This window comes from Otolemur garnettii, unplaced genomic scaffold (genome assembly GCF_000181295.1).
Source record: "Otolemur garnettii isolate 467f Iridium unplaced genomic scaffold, OtoGar3 scaffold00251, whole genome shotgun sequence".
In the NCBI taxonomy this organism is placed as follows: domain Eukaryota; kingdom Metazoa; phylum Chordata; class Mammalia; order Primates; family Galagidae; genus Otolemur; species Otolemur garnettii.
In genome coordinates this window covers 1,153,137-1,172,284 of record NW_003852646.1, presented here as the reverse complement: position 1 = coordinate 1,172,284, position 19,148 = coordinate 1,153,137, and the positions used below count along the sequence as shown (strand labels likewise).

The window sequence follows — 19,148 nt, the reverse complement described above, 5'->3', positions numbered from 1 at the left end:
ACTATAGCTCACTTTAGTACTAAACGCTCATCTTACTCTCCTGTGGCCCATTGTATTTTCCAAAAATGGCCACAATAATATTCCCTAACCCCACATGCTCTTCTGTAAACTTGCCACGGCCCATCAAGAGGGAGAGTCTATTCTCCTACCCCTGGAACGTGGGTGGGATTTGTGACTGCCTCTCTGAATAGAGCACAGAGGATTTGACCCTGTGGGCATTTGTGAGGTTAGGTCACCCAGGTCATACGCCTTCTGCCCAAATCTCTCCCTTGAGATGCTCCCTCTCGGAAGCCAGCCACCATGCCACGCAGAAGCCCTGACCACTTGAAGAGGCCATTACAGTTATCCAGCAGAGAGCCCCAGATGAGGCCTCAAATTTGTGAGTAAAAGAGCTTTCAGATGACTCCAGACCCCAGCCTGCAAGTCACTCCAGCTGATTCCAAGTGGGGCAGAGTTGAGCTATTCCCACTGAATCTAGCCGAAATTACAGGGTTATGAGTCAAGTATATGTTGCATGGCTTTAAACCGCTACATGTTGACATTCTTTGTTCACAGCACTGGTAACTAGAGGAGCCCACCACCACCTTGCCAGCGAGCAGTTGTTCTTCCCATTTTACAGATGAGGACACCGAATCTCACCTACTGACATGAAATAAAAATTCAATGCCAGGAATGTGGGGCTCTTGGTCTCAGGGCCTGGGTTGGTGACCTCAAAACCCAGCCCAGTACCCATAGGATCCAGCAATCGTGTCATGGCTCTGGTTTGGGGTGGTGGGACGTAGAGCTGGGAGACAGTTGACAAACAGATTGTTGTCCTGGGTGGAAAGGCTCTGGCACACCATGACACTGGCACTCCTCAGGACTCTGACAAACATCCTGAGGGTTGTCCACAGCTCAGAGTTTCCCACCAGCATTCCAGCATGTTGCTGTCCAGGGCTCCAGGAGACGTGAGCAGCACAGTGCAGCGGGCTGGGCCTGCTTCAGACCACCCCACTCACAACCCAAGACTTTATAATACAGAGAGAGACAGGGGAGTGACTATCTCCTGGGAGTGGGAGACTCAGACTAGTGACAGTTCTCTTCTTTTAGACCCAGATGCTTGAGGAACACAAACTGGAAAGTGGCCGTCCAGGAATAACCTGTCCTGCAGACCCTTATCATTCCCGGGAGCAGGAAGATCAGTTCTCCAGGGAAGTAGATCCCAGTGTGTGACTTTGGACAAGTGGCTTCCCTCTCTGAATATCAGTTTCCTTGTGAGCTAAATGCCAGGTAAGGACCCCCAGCATTCCCAGTTACACTGAAGCTCCACTGGCTCAAATGGGGAAGTGGGTTCCCTTGGCGAGTGGTCAGGATGGAGAGGCAGAGTGCGGGTGGGCAGGTGCTTTGTGCTCACCAACGCCATCCCCCTTCTGGCCATTCTACTCCAGATGTCCTTGAGAACTACCTCACTCATTCTCAGTCCCTCTGGGTCCCACGAGGTTGACACTACTCCAGGGCTCCATCATGACCAACCAGTGTCCCATCCCTCTGACTACAGGAGCTGGTTCATACATATGACCCAACCTGGAACTTTCCCTAGAGCTATAAGGAAAGGAGCCTTGAATTTCTGGGGTTACTAAATTGACAGATTGGAGCTGCTGCCACCAGTGGTGGTGAGGACTGTCAGAAGAAGGAGCCAACAGAAGAAAATAAGGATCTAGAGCTGGAGGGAAAAAATTCTACTAACATTCGAGTACCTGGATCCACCCATGTCTGAGGATAGATACCCTACAGTTCTCAGTTACACTGGCCAATAAGTTCCCTTTTGCCCAAGCTATTTGAGCAAAAGTCAAAGTCTCCAGATGGATATAAGTGCAGCCTCCATGCTCAACTCTCATGGCAACTACAGGATGGCAAAGGGAAAATCAACCTGCGGGTTGGTTTGTATTTTTATTTGGAGGCAAGACATTCAAAACATCCCCAACAGAACTTCCTGCTACCCCTACCCTGGAGAGGAAAGGGTGCCTCTACCTTATTCTCTCTTTGGGGACTGCAGCCCCCACCCAGTATTGGAGACTATTTATTCAACAGACACTCATGAGGACTGCTATGAGCCTGATGTTAGGATTGGCAACAAACACAGAAATGAGAAAGTGTGGCTCCTGCCCTAGAAGGGCATTCAGTGTCAACGGGGACTAAGATCAGCAAGCAAGCCCTTCCTGATGCGGGGTCAGTGCCTTGGTGGGGACATGCAGGCAGGGGCAGGAAGGCTTCCCGAGGGAGGTGATGCCTGAGATAAGACCCACAAGAGAGGCAGAGGGAGCCAGGTGAATGGAGGTGGGGAAAGTTGTCAAACAGAAGCTACTGCAAGAAGCATAGTGATGAGGCCTCAGAAGGCAGAGAGCATGTGCAAGAAGAAAGCCAGTCCCCCTTCCCAGGGACAGAGTTCCAGGGAGAACGTGATGAGGCAGGAGGCCATCTCCAGAGGGGACTTGTAAATCACGGAAAGAAGTGGAGTTTAAAATGGAAGCATTTTAAGCAAAGAAGCTGGGGCTGGATTTGCGTCTTAGAAAAATCCTGCTAAGTGTCAAAGATGGATTAACCCAAGTTCCTTCTGTAGCTGTTGGTGTCCCTGCAGGAGAGGAAACACCCCAAGCTAAGACAGTGATGCTCCGGCTGCTGTAACAAAATGCACTAAGCCGGGTGGTTTATAAGCAACAGAAATTTATTGCTTACAATTCTGGAGGCTTGGACCAGCACATTTCACATCTGGTAAGAGCTCTCCGCTTCAAAGAGGGCGCTTTCTTGCTCACATGGCCAAAGGGAAGGGCACTCTCTGGGGCCTTGTTTATAAGGACGTTAAACTCATTCACAACAGCAGAGCCCTCATAACCTGAAAACTCCCAAAGACCTCACCTATTAATTCCATTGCCTTGATGGTTAGGTTTCAACATATCAATTTTGGAGGACTCAAATATTCAGACCACTGCAGAGGAGAATGATAGCTGTCATTAAATAAGCACATACTATGGACATACTATGGGGTGGCTCCTGTGGCTTAAAGGAGTAGGGCGCTGGCCCCATATGCTGGAGGTGGTGGGTTCAAACCCAGCCCCGGCCAAAAACTGTAAAAAAAAAAAAAAAAAAGAAAGCACATATTATGAGCCAACCTCTGTGCTAAACCCTTTACAGAGATCAGCTTTCCAACTGTCTTAACATCCCCATCAAGTAACTGCCATTATCAACCTCACTGACAGAAGAGGAAACTGAGGGACAGATAGGTTAACCTGACAAAGACCACACAAATGAGAGGTTGAGCCAGAATTCCAATCCGGGCAGGCTGGCTCCGGCTTGCCCAGAATAATGAAGCGGGGATGAAGGGGAGAATATTTAAAGGGTCATGTTGGAAGAATAGGTCTGATTGGATGGCAAGGCCAGGAGAGGATTGAGGGATGAGGGAGGGCTCATGTCTCCCAGGCAGGTCCACTATGCAATTTGTGGAGCCCAGTGCAGAATGCAAGAGCCAAGTCCTTTGTTCAAAACGTATTAAGAGTCTGGGTGTGGTGGCTCACACCTATAATCCCAGCACACTAGGAGGCTGAGGCAGGTGGCAGGTGGATCACTTGAACTCAGGAGTTCGAGACCAGCCTGAGCAAGAGTGAGACTCCTGTCTCTACTAAAAATAGAAAAACTAGCCAGGTATGGTGGCAGATGCCTATAGCCCCACCTACTTGGGAGGCTGAGGCAAGAGGATCACTTGAGTCCAGGAGTTTGAGGTTGCTGTGAGCTGCAATGCCAGGACACTCTACCCAAGGTGACAGAGTAAGACTGTCTCGAAAAAAGAAAGTACTAAGAATTTTGAGATGGTAATATTCCCTTCTAGGCTTGGAGTCCTGGGTAACTACACAAGTCACACACCCAGGAAGCAGCTTTGAAACAGCACCCCAGCCTCCTGCTCCTTAGCAGCCCAGCTCAAGCTCTGCATTTATTCATTCATTGAGCAGATGTTTACTGAGAAGATCTTGCATATCAAATGCACAGAGAAGTTAGTAATTAGCACCTTAAGAAGGGTTAAGATGAAAAGGGCAAGTCTGCACGACAGGGGTTCTGGTTTAAGTCTTGGAGTAGACTGAGGGCCCGTGTGCACGTGTGTCAGCAACATGTAAGCTGCAAAATAAAAGATGACTAGATATTCTCCTGCCTGGGGCAGAAGGCACTTTCCAGAGATGGTGGCAGCAATATCCCTCTTTTTAGGCATGCTCTTTTTATGACAGTGGTACTCCTCCATCCAGAGGCAGGGTCTATATTCTCTGCCTTGAACCTGGGCAGACTCCAACCAACAGAATGTGGTGGAAATGCCACCGAAAGACTCTCAAGCCAAGGCCATAAAAGGTGACGTGGCTTCTACCTAAGTCTTGAGGGATGCACCATTGCAGCCATGAGTGGCTGTACAGGAAGCCTGGGTGGCTGAAGCCACCATGCTGAAGAGGCCATGTGCAGGTGCTGACAGGTGGGGGAAAACCTTCAGGATGATCTCTCCTCAGCCACCATCTGACTGTGACCTCATGAGAGACTCAGGCAGAACTGCCCAGCTGAGCTACTTCCAAATTCCTAAGCCACAGAAACTCTGAAAAATAATACATAGTTTTATTGACTTATTTATTTACTTATAGATTTGTGGATTTGTTTGTTTGTTTGTTTGTTTAGAGACAGAGTCTCACTCTGTTGCCCTGGGTAGAGTGTCATGGCATCACAGCTCACAGCAATCTCAAACTTCTGGGTTTAGATGATCCCCTTACTTCAGCATCCAGAGTAGCAAGAACTACAGGCACCCACCATAACACCCAGACAGGGTGTCTATTTTCAGTAAAGACAGGGTCTTATTCTTGCTCAGCCTGGTCTCCAACTCCTGAGCTCAAGCCACCTGCCTCAGCCTTCCAGAGTGCTAGGATTACATGCATGAGCTACCTTGCCCAGCCAAAGGTTATTTTTACTTTTATTTATTTATTTGGAGACAGAGCCTAAAGCTGTCACCCTGGGTAGAGTGCTGTAGTATCACAGCTCACAGCAACCTCCAACTCCTAGGCTCAAGCGATTCTCCTGCCTCAGCCTCCCAAGTAGCTGTGACTACAGGTGCCCGCCACAACACCTGGCTTTTTTTTTTTTTTTTTTTTGGTTGTAGTTGTCATTGTTGTTTGGCAGGCCGGGGCTGGATTCAAACCCACCAGCTCTGGTGTATGTGACTGGCATCTTAGCCGCTTGAGATACAGGCGCCCAGCCGGTTATTTTAAGCCACTAAGTGTTAGAGTAATTTGTTGGCAGCCATAGTAATGCAAAAGAAAATAAAAATCTCAAGACCACTCCCCCCAATCCCTTATGCAAAATAGAAGGTAAAGGCCTCAGGCACCTGTGAAGAATTGGCCCACAGATCATTCATAAGGAAATTCCTTGTTGGCCTCCTATAAGCAAGAACATCTAAATTGTAACTTTAGGTCTGAAGGCTATGCCTAGATCCTAAAAATATAATCTATTCTGATTCCACACTAATAATGAATTACAAGTTTATCTTTACAGGTGCAGAACAGAGACAAGATCAGACCTTCTTTCACCCACCCAGGGACATCTATAGTTAATGCTTCTTTGACTTCTTTTTATGGAGAATACAGCACATGCAAAGGCCCCACGGTGAGGAGGCAGTGGGGAAATGGAGGTGCCGAGGATGGCAAGGCTGTCTCTGAGGCTTTCTAGCCCTGGCATGGCACAAGCCCAGGCAGACACACCAGCCTGTCCACCAGGCACAGAACTCTGCCTGCATTGTTCCATGGATGGGTAAATCTGTTTTTTCATTTTTGTTTTTGTTTTTTATTTGAGACAGTCTCACTCAGTTACCCTGGGTTGAGTGCTGTGGTGTCATAACTCACAGCAAACTCAAACTCTTGAACTCAAGTGATACTGTTCGTTTCCCTTCAAGTGATACTCTTGTCTCAGCCTCCTAAGTAGTTGGGATGACAGGCACCCAGCAAAATGCCTGGTTAGTTTTTCTATTTTGAGTAGGGTCAGAGTCTCACTTTGAGTCTTGAACTCCTGAGCTCAGGTAATCCACCCACCTCAGCCTCCCAGAGTGCTGGGATTATAGTGTGAGCCACCACACCTGGCCTGTAAATCTATTTTCTCTTCTGTGTGGAGAGCTGTTGGTGCAAATATGGGTCCCATGTTTATTTAGGAAAGCCTGTGTAAGGGAGAAAATCATATTTTGCGCATTCATTCATTCTCTCCTTCATTAAGACCTCCTGTGCCTACCATTGTAACACTTGGTGCTTTACAATAACCTCCCCCAGGAGGTGCTAATGTGTCTCCAGTGAATAGATGCAGAGATAAAGGCTGAGAGAGCTGGGTCCTCTGCCACGGCCAGGAGGGGGTGACTGGGAGGCAATGGGGTGGGCTCCCAGGCCAGCCTGGGGACTGAGTCTGCCCCCTTTCCCCAGGTTCAGGACAAGCACATCCAGGCTGTGTGACTTTGGGCAAATCACTGTCCTGCTCCAGGAGAGGTTCTGTTCTCTCCTCTGTAAAATGGGAGGATAAGCCCTGGTCTCACGGGGGTTATCAAGCAACTCAAGTCAACCATAACAACAGCCACCACTTACATTTGTCCCAGGCACTTTGACAAACTCTCTACCTACATTAACACACATCCTCCCCTCTTGATCAGGGTGATCCAACTCCACTCACAGTGGAGGCAACTAGGGCAGAGCTGGGCAAGCAGAGCCCTGAGCACAGGGGAGGGCTCCACCGGTGCTGGCATCTGATGACAATCTGCTTTTTCATTTCCTGACAGAGCCCCACACCTGGTATAATGTTCTCAGTCCCCCGGATGAGCCCCCAGTCTGCTGCTGCTCCCAAACAGCCTGCAACTGTTCAAAACTCCATCAGCTTTAGAAAAACAAAGGAAAGAGAAAAACAGCCAGAGTAGTCCCCATTCTAGGAAAACAAGAGGGGAGTGGGGAGAAGCTGGCACAGCCAGGAGAGACCCAACCAACTCCTGAGCACCTCCTGCCTGGAGACCATGATCCCAGGGTCAAACCCCTACCCTTGTCAGGTTCACATTCCAGTGGGTTGGGAGTGAGAGAGGATACCCAGAAAAAGTGAGGTCTGAGAGAACAGAGGGTCTCTCAAGTAGGCCCCCAAGGACACACCTACAAGGTCCTCCTTGTGGTAACTCAGCTCTTAGGAATTCATAGAAACTTAACTTCCTGGGACCTGGAAACTAATGCTTGCTTCTGCTTCTGTAAAAGCCTGCGGTTCTGTAAAGCCCAAGCCTGCTTCTCCAGCTTGATTTAAACTGACCAATGAGAAAGGTATCCGTGGGCCAGAGCTTTTGATTAGAGATAAAAAGGAGAAGATTGAGCCAGTCCGGGAGCACGGCCATTTTAGACTCTAGTCTGCCATTGCTCCACCAGCTGGAATAAAGCCCTTCCTCTTTTAAACATGTCTAAAGACGGTGTTTGGGTGTTATTTTTCTCCTTGTCTTTCTGCAACAGGAGAGGGAGACACAATAACTGCCAGCCGTATTCTAACTCAATTTTCATGCCCTAGGAAGTAGGTCATACTATTTTCCTTGTTCAAGAGGAAATGGAGGCACAGAGAGGTTGAGTGGCTTATCCAAAGTCACTCAAGCTGACAGGTGGTAGAGCCAGGTTTTGAACCAGTAAATCAAAAATGTCTCAATCTCCTTGCTGAGGACTCATACATTCCTCCTCAAGAGCTGAGTAGTTTACCTTGATCAGGATGTGGAGGCCCAGAGAGGCAAAGCTAGCAGTGAGGGAGCTGGGATGTACAGCCAGCTGCCTCTGATTCCAGGCAGGGCTGCAGAGACCCAGCTGCACCCCTCTTCCCACCATCAACCTCCCCATCTCCCCACTCCAGCCTCAGGCAGTCCCAGGCAATCTGCCCCGGGACACCACAACTTCTCATTACTATCACAGCAATCCAGCCAGGACCACACCAGGCCCCAAGGGATAAGGGAGGACAGGGCCAACTCCCACTGAGGCACTCAGTTCCCTGGCCTTGGAAGGATTTCTGGGTCTCTGGAAGCAAACTGGATCCACTGCCTCCTCCCTGGCCTCACCCTCTGCCTGCCCTCCCTCTGCTCTCTCTGGGGGTCACTTCCCTTGTATTCCAAGCCCTAACAGGGATCCAGAGCAGGCAAGGCAGAGGGGGCTGAAACTTGAGATCCTTGGAAGGCAGAGAGGGAAGAAAGAGACAGAGGAGAGAGAGAGCGAGAAAGAGAGGGAGGCAGGAAGAGAGAATTAAGTTGTGCTTGGTTTTCCAAAGGGGACAGCCCTGGGGTTTGGTATTCGTGTGTGTGCTCGCGTGTCTGTGCGTTGTTTTCTTTTCTCCCCTCTTGCAGGGAGGCCAGGCCCCGACTGGATAATAAAAGGGCTCAGAGGCCAGGCGAGCAGAGTGAGGCCCGCGCAGGACAGGAGGAAGGAAGGGAAAGGGGAAAGAATAGAGGTGAGGGGTGTTGGGGTGGGGAGTAGGAGGCGGTGAGAGGAAGCAGAGCAGCTGTGGCATTCAGACAAGTATAAATAGCCTCCTGCGCCTGCCCCGGACAGAGCTCGGGCCCCAGGGGTTTGCAGCTGCAGCAGCTGGACAAGCAGGCCCGGTCGCCGTCTGCTCTGGCGTCCTGTGCGCTGGGCACAGGGCTGGGCAGTGGGCACGCACGGCCCCTGGGGGCTCTGACTGACACCCCTCACCATTGCCACATCCCTGGATGCTCTCCCAGTCAGCCATGCTGCTGGGTGGCCTCCTCCTCATGGTGGCCACCACAATTGCAGCTCAACGGAGGGGCCAGGAGGCAGGGGGGCGCCGCAGAGCGCACCGGGTCCAGCACGGCCAGTGCAGCTACACCTTCGTGCTGCCAGAGCCTGAGCCCTGCCCGCTGGAGCCTGAGACCTTTGGGGGCCCCAACAGCCTCCAGAGGGACTCGCCGGCTGCTGCACTGCACCTGGGGGACTGGCCAACTCAGCGGGTGCGGCAGCTGGAGAGGGTGCTGGAGAACAACACACAGTGGCTGCAGAAGGTAAGGGCTGGGCTTGGGGGTGGGGATGGGGAGGGGACTCTGGGTCTCTCATGACTAGCAGGTGGAACATCCATCCCACTGGCCCTCCTTGGGCACGGAGAGCTGGCTCTGAGTTGTACAGATTGGGATGTACAAAGCCCAGAGAGGGGCAGGGATGGACCTAAAGCCACATGGCAAGACTGGGCAGCATCAGAACTGGAACCTGGCTCCTTAACTGCCATTCACTCATTCATCCAACAAAAACTCATTGAGTGCTGGCTGCGACTGGGCCATCGTAGGTGCGAGGGACCCAGTGGCACACAGAATAGAATGTCTGCTTCTGGATAGTGGGGGAAAGAGGCAATAGAAAGTGGTGTTGGGTGGTGAAGCAAAGTGGGGCAGGTCTGAGGTGAGGGCAAGGCAGGTGATGCAGGCTGTGGAGGCCCTGGAAGGACTCTGAGTGTCACAAGAGGCACTGCTTTGGTTTTAATGGAATAAACTATAGGTTGAAGGTGGATGTGAGGAGCCCAAGGAGGCAGCCACTGCAGCCCCCAGGCATGAGATGAGCGAGTCCTGGAGATGGATGGGGTGGGTAGGGGCTGTGGCTGGTTGGATTCCCAGGCATTCTGCAGGGGGAGCTGATCCCTCAGTTCTGCTGATGAATTGGATGTGGGCCACAGGGAGCAGGGATTTGAGGGCACCACTGTTGTTTAACCCAAGAGTAGGGCCACTGTAAGATCAATCCCCTGTCATCCTTTCATCTTGATTCTCTGAGCACCTACTGTGTGCCCTTGGTGAGGCACTGAGTGGACATGGAAGCAGGGATGACATCCTGGGGCTGTCTATGATGACATCTGGGGGGCAGACCACAACTGGCCACCACTGCAAGGGCAGTGCCTGGGACAGAAACTACCAAGGGAAGAGTGAGACCAGGAGACAGACTGGGTGGTGGCTGTGAGGTGGAGAGTATGGACCCATTTATGGAGCTGTCGAATGAATTTATTAAACAGCAGGCAAATACAACAGCCTCTACGATGGGGAGCTAAGTGGATTCCCCAAGGTGCCCTTGAGGAGCAGCCTCTGCTTAGCCCATGGTCTCTAATTGTTTCAATTATGCCCCCAGTCAGTAAAGAATGCTTGCTCTCCTGATACGTGCAAATTTATTTAATATTTACACACATCTATCCATATTAATATAATAAGTACATGGAAGGACACAAATAAAAATGAAACTTTTAAAAGATAACATGTGAAATCATGTAAATTGAAGTTTTAAGAGTTTCCTACTGTTTTCCAAAGGATTATCTTGTGCACAGCCTGGATTTATCCATCCCTTAAGTGAAGAGGCCGCAGTGCAGATATCTAACCCACCCTGTTCGCACACACTCATGCACACACACACGTGCACACACACAGGCCTAGCTTTCCATCTTCCTTCCTGCCCTGAGCACTGACTCAGTCTCTTGTGCACTATCTTCCTGCATATCCACCCACCTGCCCTGTGACACTTCCACCCTGCCACCACCTCTTGCCTGTGTTCCCCTTGAGGGAGCTTTTGGCTTCACACACTGGGACCCAATGTGATGAGAGTTCCATGCTGCACTGAAATCTGTGTGCATCTTACCAGACACAAGGCATTCTTCAGGCCTCACCCCATCCTTGAGCCTCCATCTTCACTTTCCACCCCTGCCCATCCTCTCACCAGACCCTTGACCATCCTTTAGTTCAGTGGATGCTGAGAGGAGAGGAGGACCCCTCAGCTGCCTTCCCCACACCTGAAGAATCACTCATGCATCCACCAGTCCCCAAGACCTTTCTTCAGGCTCAGAGGAAAGGCATTTTCCTCCTTAGGCCAAGGCCACCCTTCTCTCCACCATGAGCTATGGGACCTTCCCTCATAGCTCCTGAACCTCCTCAAACCAGCTATCCCCTCCTGTGTTTCTGACACCTTCTCCCTCTCTGCCAGTCCTTCCTGTCAGTGTTTAATCACCCCCAACTCTCTCCCACGGTAAGAAAGAAAGGAAGAAGAAGAGGGGAGAGGAGGAAGAGAAGAAGGAAACACAATGCTCTTCTCCAACCCATAGAAATCCACATGTCTGCCTCCACTCCCTCACTTCCCATTTACTCCTTGCCCTAAGGTCACCTGTCACCCCCAGTTCCTGAATTCAGTGGCCTTACTTCAGTCTTCATCTTGCTTCATCTCTTGGCAAACTGAACATTGGTGACTAACACCATCCTTCCGGGAACTCTCTCCATCAGTAAGTCCCTATCTACAGAACACATCTGGACCAGCCATCTCTAGCTCCTGCCTAGACAGCTGTCCCAGCTGCCACCCTGGGCTCCCTGCTTCCACTCCAGCCCCTTCCTCCGTTGTCCACTCAGCAGACTAGGGGATCTCCTTCAAAGCCTAAGTTCCATCCTGTCCCTCCTCCCAGGGTGCCCATCTCATTGGAATAAAAGCAAAAATTCTTACTCCCTGGAATCCCCCTCTCCCAGACCCCCACATGTGGCTCTCTCCCCAACCTCCTATCCACTCAAGTGTCATCTCCCCAGAGGCCCTCCCTCCTTACCCCATATCAATAACCACCCTCCTTGTCACCCCTCATCCACCCCTTTCCCTGGCTTTGCTATTGTTGTTTTCTTAACACTTATCATTACCCAGTGTTCTTTCAAGCGTTTATTTTGCTCTGTGAGCTCCATGTCTGTTTTGTTCACTATGGGTCCTCAATTCTGCCCAACTATGGTGAAGTCCCAATGGGTGTTTGGTATACCAGCTTCTAGAACAGTCCCTGACACATACATAAGAGGTGCTCAATAATGTCTGCAGAATGAGTGAATGCACAAATGTTCTTCCAACCACCCAGGCCTCAGGTCTCCATCCTGCTCCACCAGGGAACCAAATTGGCATGAGATACGCTCCTGGGCCCTACACCTATTACCCTGCCCACCCCCAGACATCTCTTCTCTGAGGGTCCATAGGTGTCTCAGTTCTAAAGCACCTGAGACTCAGCTCCTCCCTGCCCTCTTCCTGCCCACCTCTCTCTGTTTAGGGTATGACACCACTCAGCTGGCAGGTTCTCTGTGCCCTGGGGGCCTCCTGTGATCCCCACTTTATACCCAGGCAGCAGGCTCATCCATCTTGTCACCCTGGGCTCCTCTCATTGTCTGTCCTCCTGTCCACCTGGCTCAGGCTTCATCATCTTTCCTGTGGATGCTGTCATCACTTCCAATTTGGCTTCCACACCCAAGTCTCACCCTCCCATCCATCTTTTTATCCCCTGGATGCCAGGTGCTTTAGAAACATTGGCTGATTCAGTTGATGGATTTGAAGTGATGGATTTGGGGCCAGAGGTCATTGGGCCAAGTCTTCAGCTGGGGGTGGTATGTCCTCTCTAGATACCCATCACCCTAGCCTGACAATCCTGGGAGGGGTCAGTCGCATCACTGTGGAGAGCTGTGGGGCCTAAGAGCACTGATGTGGGAGTCCAGCTGACCTGAGTCTGCATCTTGGTCTCAGCATGCGCTTGCCACATGGCTGCAGATGAGTGAGTCTCAGTTTCCCCTTGTGTAACATGGAGAAAAGTGATAATATGCAGCAGGTGGCTGGGACCACTAGTGAGATGTCCACGCACCACTCAGCCTGCTGCCTGATTCATAAAGACACAGGCTAGAAAGAATACAGGTGTGTGGTGAGCTTTTGTTTAGTTCAGTATAATCCCTATTTTGAGTCCCTGCACTACGGAGGGGGAAGCCCAATGTTTGTCAAGCCCCCACGAGGGTCACAGGCATCCTCGGGGCTAGGAGTGTCAGCTGTCCATGCTGGTGTTCTCAAGGGTCCTCAATCCCGCCTGTCCCTGATGGGTTCCCAGTGGATGTTTGCTAGACCATCTCCTGGGTTAGGAGCCCCTTGGGATGAGCACTCGTTCATGCCATTTGACATTTGGGTCACTCCCAGATCACCCTATACCTGTGGAGCCTGCCAGAAGATCAGATCTGTTGGCCTAGACACACTTTCCCTGGGTCTGTCACTTCCTCTTCCCCTTCCTAGCTGTGTGACCTGAGGCAAGTTGCTTCATCTCTCTAAGCCTGGGTTCCCTTACCTACAGAATGAGGTAACAGTACTATCTACCTCTACAAGGATTTAATAAGACAATGCTCATGGTGCCAGGTATACAGTTAAAGCTCAACTTATGTTGGCTATTTTCTTTTAAGGCTCTCCCTGGAAATAGAAACATGAGTCCTGCAGTTTTGGGGTCTGTCCTCTCTGCAGGTGAGGCACATGACCCCAGGACCATTTGACCAATCATCTTAGTCTGACCCCGAATCTCCACAGCTCCAGTTGAGGATACTAACCAGCCCCCGTGGCTGTGGCCATGACCTTCCCCCAGTTCTCCTCTTGATCTGAGTGTACCTCAAAAGGTTTCTTTATGGATTTTGCTTTAAAATCCAAAAAAGAACAAACAAGAGTTTAAAACATTCTTATCTAATGGCAGCGTCATTATCCTCGCATTGCCATTAGGAACGAACGAGGTCTCAGAAAGATTCTCTTCATCTAGGCAGATGCAGGAGAAATCCTCCCTGCTGTGAACTCCCAGTGGCTGCCCCCTGCTCAGCCTGTGCCCCTAACTACCCCCTTCTGCCATTTCCCCAGAGTACAGGTAAGGAAACTGAGGCCAGAGCAGGGAAGTGACTTTCCAGAGTTGTGTAGTGGAGAGAACCAACCTGGATTCTCCCTCCTTCCTGATTCTGGAAGGTGTCAAGAGGCAAAGGGAGAATGGAACTGGACAGACTGGGGTGCTCCCTCTGCCTCAGAGTCTCCAAGTCCTGATACCCCACACTCTTCTCCCAGCATGCAGCCAGCTGGTGAGCACCGCCAGTGCTCGGGGTACATGGGGAGCCTGCCCCAATCTTCTCCCTCTCCACTTCTTCCTCACTCTCTCTCCTGCCCCTCCCCTTCCCTTCCTTCTCCCTGGCCTCAACACCCCATCTCCCCTTCTCCCCCTCCTCTCCCTTCTGCCCCTCCCACCTCCTGGAAAGCCCCTGCCCCAGTGACTCACATCTGCAGCTAGCTGGTGGGCTGCACATCAGCTCTGGGCTCTGCTCCACCCCCTCATCTGGGTGGAAGGCTGCAGCCAGGAATGCTGAGGGGATGGGGAGACAGAGCCAGCTGCAGCACAAGCTTCCAAAGCTGAGCTGGGCAGCCCAGGGGTTAGTCACATAGCAGAAAAGCTGTGGGACCCAGTACTGGGGGCCCCCTCAGTGGCTCCCCTATGAGGCTGGAGAGTGAAAGCAGCTGCTCCCAACCTTGGCTGTGGAGCTAAAAGAAGCAGAACAGGTAAAGCGTGTGCAGCTCCCTCTTGTTGCCATTCCTGCAGCTGCCCGGGTCTCCCAACCAGGGTGCCATCCTCTGCCTTGTCACTGCATGTCTGCATGTCACCACAGAACAACCCATTCTACAGATGAGGAGAATGAGGAAAAACCAGAGCCAGATACAACCCAGGCTCCCTGGCCCACCCCCACCACCTTGCCCACAGGGCTCTGAGGTCCCAGGGGCAGAGCAGACTCCACACCTTGGAACTGTGGTCCTTCTGTCCCCTCTTTATCATCTGAACTGAGCACAGCTGGCTGGGGGTCTGTGGCAGGTCTCTCTCTCTGCCTCCCTATCTGTCTCTGCCTCTCGCTGTCTCTCTTTCTATCCTGTGTCTTTCTGCTTTTTTGGGTCTCTTGAGATTTCACAGTTGGTGGCCCTGACTCACTGTCACTACTTTGGTGGGCATCTCTGTCTCTCTGAGTCTTATCCTGTCTCTCTCTGCTCTTCCTCCGGTTCCCTAGGCTGTTGTTTCTGCTTCTGCTTCCCTGGGAGCCCATGCTGGAAGCCCCAAGACTTATTGTCCAATGGCCAGTGCCTACCCCCAAGTCAGGCTGCTCAGAGGGGGCGTCTTTCTCTTCATTTTCTGTGCCCACAGCCAAACTGACAGGGGTCAGGGACTGGGTAGGGACCTCCTGACCTGGCACTGCCACAGTCTCTGCTTTTCGCTCCAGGCCCCTGACGTCAAGAATAACTCAGAATAACTCAGCCCCTCAGCCCCGCGGTCATGAGGCCTTGCCTAGCTGGATGTGGGTCAAGAAAGTGTCCAGTGGGAGCCCCGCGTGGGGTCCTGGCTCAGCCTGAGACCCTCCCGAACTGACCTGGGACTCCCAGCTGCCCCAGCCTCTCCGGGCTGCCCGTAAATTCTCGGCATTTTCAGCCTTCAGTTATACAAACAAGAATTGAGTCTTGGTTGCTGAACAAAATATCTTAGGGTTTGATTTCTTAACCTCACCACTGGCTCCCTTCTGAGCAGTCTGGGTGGGGGATGGAGTGAGGAGAACCGCATCTGCTTCCTAGAGGAATGGGATTATTTTTCCAAGAAGGGGGCCTAGAAGCACAGATGCCCCGGCCTGGGGATGACCAAGTTGGCTGGTGCCCAGAGCAAGGCTGGAGTGGGCAACAGCAGCAACGGCCCGTCTCAGGGCTTCTCCAGAGGGACGAGTTTATTTGTTCAAATGGCTTGGCCTGGCCGTCCCACAGGGCAGGGCCACGCGCTTTTGGCTCTCTTCCCCATGGCTCTAGAGCTCAGCCAGCCTGGATGGACACAGATCTTCTCCCTCTTCTTCTCCTCCTTGGGCAGGAAATGTGAGAAAACAGGCCCCAGGTCTGCCCTAAGCCTGTACCCCCCACCCCAGCCAGACCCTGGCCTTAGATTGTTTGCATGACCTCAGAGCCAGTTCTGAAATGTCTGGAATGGACCTCAAGAGCTGGCTGTGGGGTCTGGGGTGGCCTGAGGTGGGGCCAGGGGATCATGTCCCAAGGGTACCACTGACCAGCAGTTGGGACCCTGGGGAGGCACCTGCATCAATTCACTCCCCTGTAAAGTGGAAGTCAAAATGCTCCCCGCCCCCGCAGAGTGAGCGTAGGAATAAAAAAAATTAACGCAACTAATATTATGAAATAGTGGGTACATAATCCCTTATTGAGTCCTGACTGTATTCCACACACTGTCCTATGTGCTTTGTGGGGGTTATTGCATTTAGTTCCCAAGAAGACCCAATGGCAAAAGGTTGTGCATTGGGGCGGCACCTGTGGCTCAAAAGGGTAGGGCTCCAGCCCCATGTGCCAGAGGTGGTGGGTTCAAACCCAGCCCTGGCCAAAAAAAAACTGCAAAAAAAAAAAAAGATTGCCCATTAACAGGTAAGGAAACTGAGGCACACAGAGGTTAGGTGACTTGCCCAAGCTCACACAACCAGGAAGGTAAGGTCAGATTCAAACATCCGAGGCCAGAACCCACCATCTCAGCACTTAGGCCCGTTTCCTGGCTAATAAACAGGACATATCCATTGTGGGTGGGTCCCTGGATGCCTAGCTGGGACCTGGGAAACGGTGGTCCCTAAAGGGGAGACTCACAGCTGCTAGATTTTTCATTCACCCGAGAGCTCCTGGGCCAAGAACTTCTCTAGGATTCTTCTGCCAGAGAAGATTCAGGGGTACCTCAGCCTGCAGGGGCAGCTCTTAAAAGCTGAGGGGTTCCAGAACCTCTGTCTGGATGTCGTCTCCTCACACTTGTATCCCCAATCCCTGGCACAGGGCCTAGGGCCTAGCTGACTCAGTTCGAATCCCAGCTTGTTTCTTTTCTTTTCTTTTTTTCTTTTTTGAGACAGAGTCTCACTCTGTCGCCCTGAGTAGAGTACCATGGAGTCACAGCTCACAGCAACCTCAAACTCTTCGGCTAAAGTGATCCTCTTGCCTCAGCCTCCCAAGGAGCTGGGACTGCAGATGCCTGCCATGATGCCCAGCTAGTTTTCTATTTTCAGTAGAAACAGGGTCTTGCTCTTGTTCAGACTGGTCTCGAACTCCTGAGCACAAGCCATCCTCCTACCTCAGTCTCCCATAGTTCTAGGATTACAGGCATGAGCCACTGACCCCAACCTCAGACCACCTCCTTATACCCATTTACAGATGAGAACATTCAGCCCAGGCAAGGGAGTAACTCAACCACACTCACCAGCGGGTCAGTGATAAGGCTTGGATCAGAACCTAGGGTTGCTGACACCCAACTGAGACATCTGTTTCTCCTCTCCAGCAGCAACAGAACACACAGCATGTCATGAACATTGTGAAAACGCCACGTGTCCTTACAGTTCTGGGTTATGTGTGAGCACACACACAAGTACGTACAGGCATAGTTCTGAACTTAATTCACCCAAGGAGAGTATTAATTTCTGCATTCACTCAGCCATCCCTTCCTTTGATGTTTACTGAGGACTCACGATGTGCCAGGCACTGTGCAGATGACAGGATTCAGCAGTGGGCAAGGAGGACACAGTCCTCCCCTGTCCCCAGAGCAGGGAGCAGACCAACCCAGCAATGTCTCATATGCAATGATCAACCAAGATCCACGCTGTGCAGGATGGGCCAAGACCTGTCAGGGGTGGATGACGGGCACCTGACCACGATGGAGAGAGGGCAGGACAAAGGGCAGAGCTGAGATCTAGCAGTTCCTAGGTGAAAAAGGGGAAGGTAAAAGCATTCCTGGGAAAGGGAACAGCACGTGCAAAGTCCCCAGTATTGAACTGGGGTAGGGGGTGGGCAGAGGTGCTGTCATATAAGTACTCCAGCCAAGGTGACTTGGCAGAAGCATAGCCAGGAGGAGTGGCTCCCAGGCAGCCTGAGTTTACCCATGGAGAGTTGCTAAACTCTCTGTGCCTTATCTGTAAAGTGGGTCGACAATAGTTCCTCACTCAGAGGGTGGCTACAAGGACTTAATATACACGGTGGTTACAGTAGTGCCCAACACACACATAGTGTGCATTTGCCAAACAGATGAACACACCATTTGTCCCCACCTGTGCAAAGGCAGACACAGGTGATGGGAGGCGAGCAATCTTAAGAAATGTGCTTCTCACATTATGTCCATTAAACTTCCAGTTGTTACGCATGGAAGGATATCAAAGGCCCATCTTCTGGGCCTCATTTAAGACAAACCTCCCAAGGTTAAGGTGGAGACATAGACAACCACCAAGGGAGCCTGAAAGGCAAGGACCCTGCAGACTCTCCCCATCTTCTGAGAACCACCCCATGTCCCAGCGGCAGAGGAGGCCGTCCAACCCTTTCCCCAGCATTCTCTTCTCCATGTGGCCCTTTTACCTGGGGTGGAAAGTGGGCCCACCACCCCATAACAGCTGAGGTCCAGAGGCAGAAGAGTCACAAATATTCTACAGGTATGTGCAAGTATCTACCATGTGCCAGGCCCTGTGCAAGGCGTATGAACAAAACAAACAAAAATCCCAGCCCCCGCGGAGCACAGATTCCAGTGGCTACTCCCTTTATTCCTCCACACTCTCCAACGAGGCCACTGAGGCTCAGAGAAGCCACATCACTGGCACAGAAAGGCAATGGCAAAGCTAGGACTTGGGTGAGTTCCCTGACTCTCAGCACAGTGCTCCAGGCCCAGACTAGACTTGGGACTGCAGCTGGAAGCTTGGAGCTATTGGGACTGTGCTTGAGAATTGTGGTTGAGCTGAGAGTGGAGAAACTCATCCTTCCAGGAGAGTCTATTGGCCCCTGGTTTTCTCCTCTCCTGGCTCCTGGCCCACTTGCTCTGCTTGCTCTAAGCCCTGACCCAGAAGAAAAGCCACAGAATCTCTTGCAGAGAGGAAAACAGCTGAGGAAGGCTGGGCCCTGCTGCTCAGAAATGATGAGACAAACACGCCCTGTCTGTGCCGAGCCCCAGGGTCAGGCCCAGTGTGGGGCCAGGGGATGGACACAAGGCAGAGGAGGAGGGCCCAACCCCTACTGTCAGGTACACAAGCACCAAGTTGGCTTGTTGTCACAATGAGGAAACTGAGGCCTGAGGATGGCAGGGTGGGGATGTGACTTGCCAAACAAGAGAGTCTCCAACTTCTATAAACTCTGGAATAGCAGTTATCTATTATGGCATAATGAATCATCCTAAAACATTTAACAGCTTAAAGTTACAGAAAACAGGCTTGGCGCCGTAGCTCAGTGAGTAGGGCTCCAGCCACATACACCGAGGCTGGCGGGTTTGAACCCGGCCGGGGCCTGCTAAACAAC

At 51.6% G+C, this 19,148-nt stretch overlaps 1 protein-coding gene across 1 annotated transcript in view; it reads left to right on the top strand.

Moving 5' to 3' along the window:
* Positions 1–8,749: 8,749 nt before the first annotated feature.
* Positions 8,750–19,148, top strand: part of ANGPT4 (angiopoietin 4) — a 41,266-nt gene continuing 30,867 nt past the window's right edge. The window contains exon 1 of the mRNA XM_003802638.2: positions 8,750–9,058. Within this exon, the coding sequence (XP_003802686.1) occupies positions 8,750–9,058 (309 nt within the window). The remainder of the gene's footprint in view (positions 9,059–19,148) is intronic.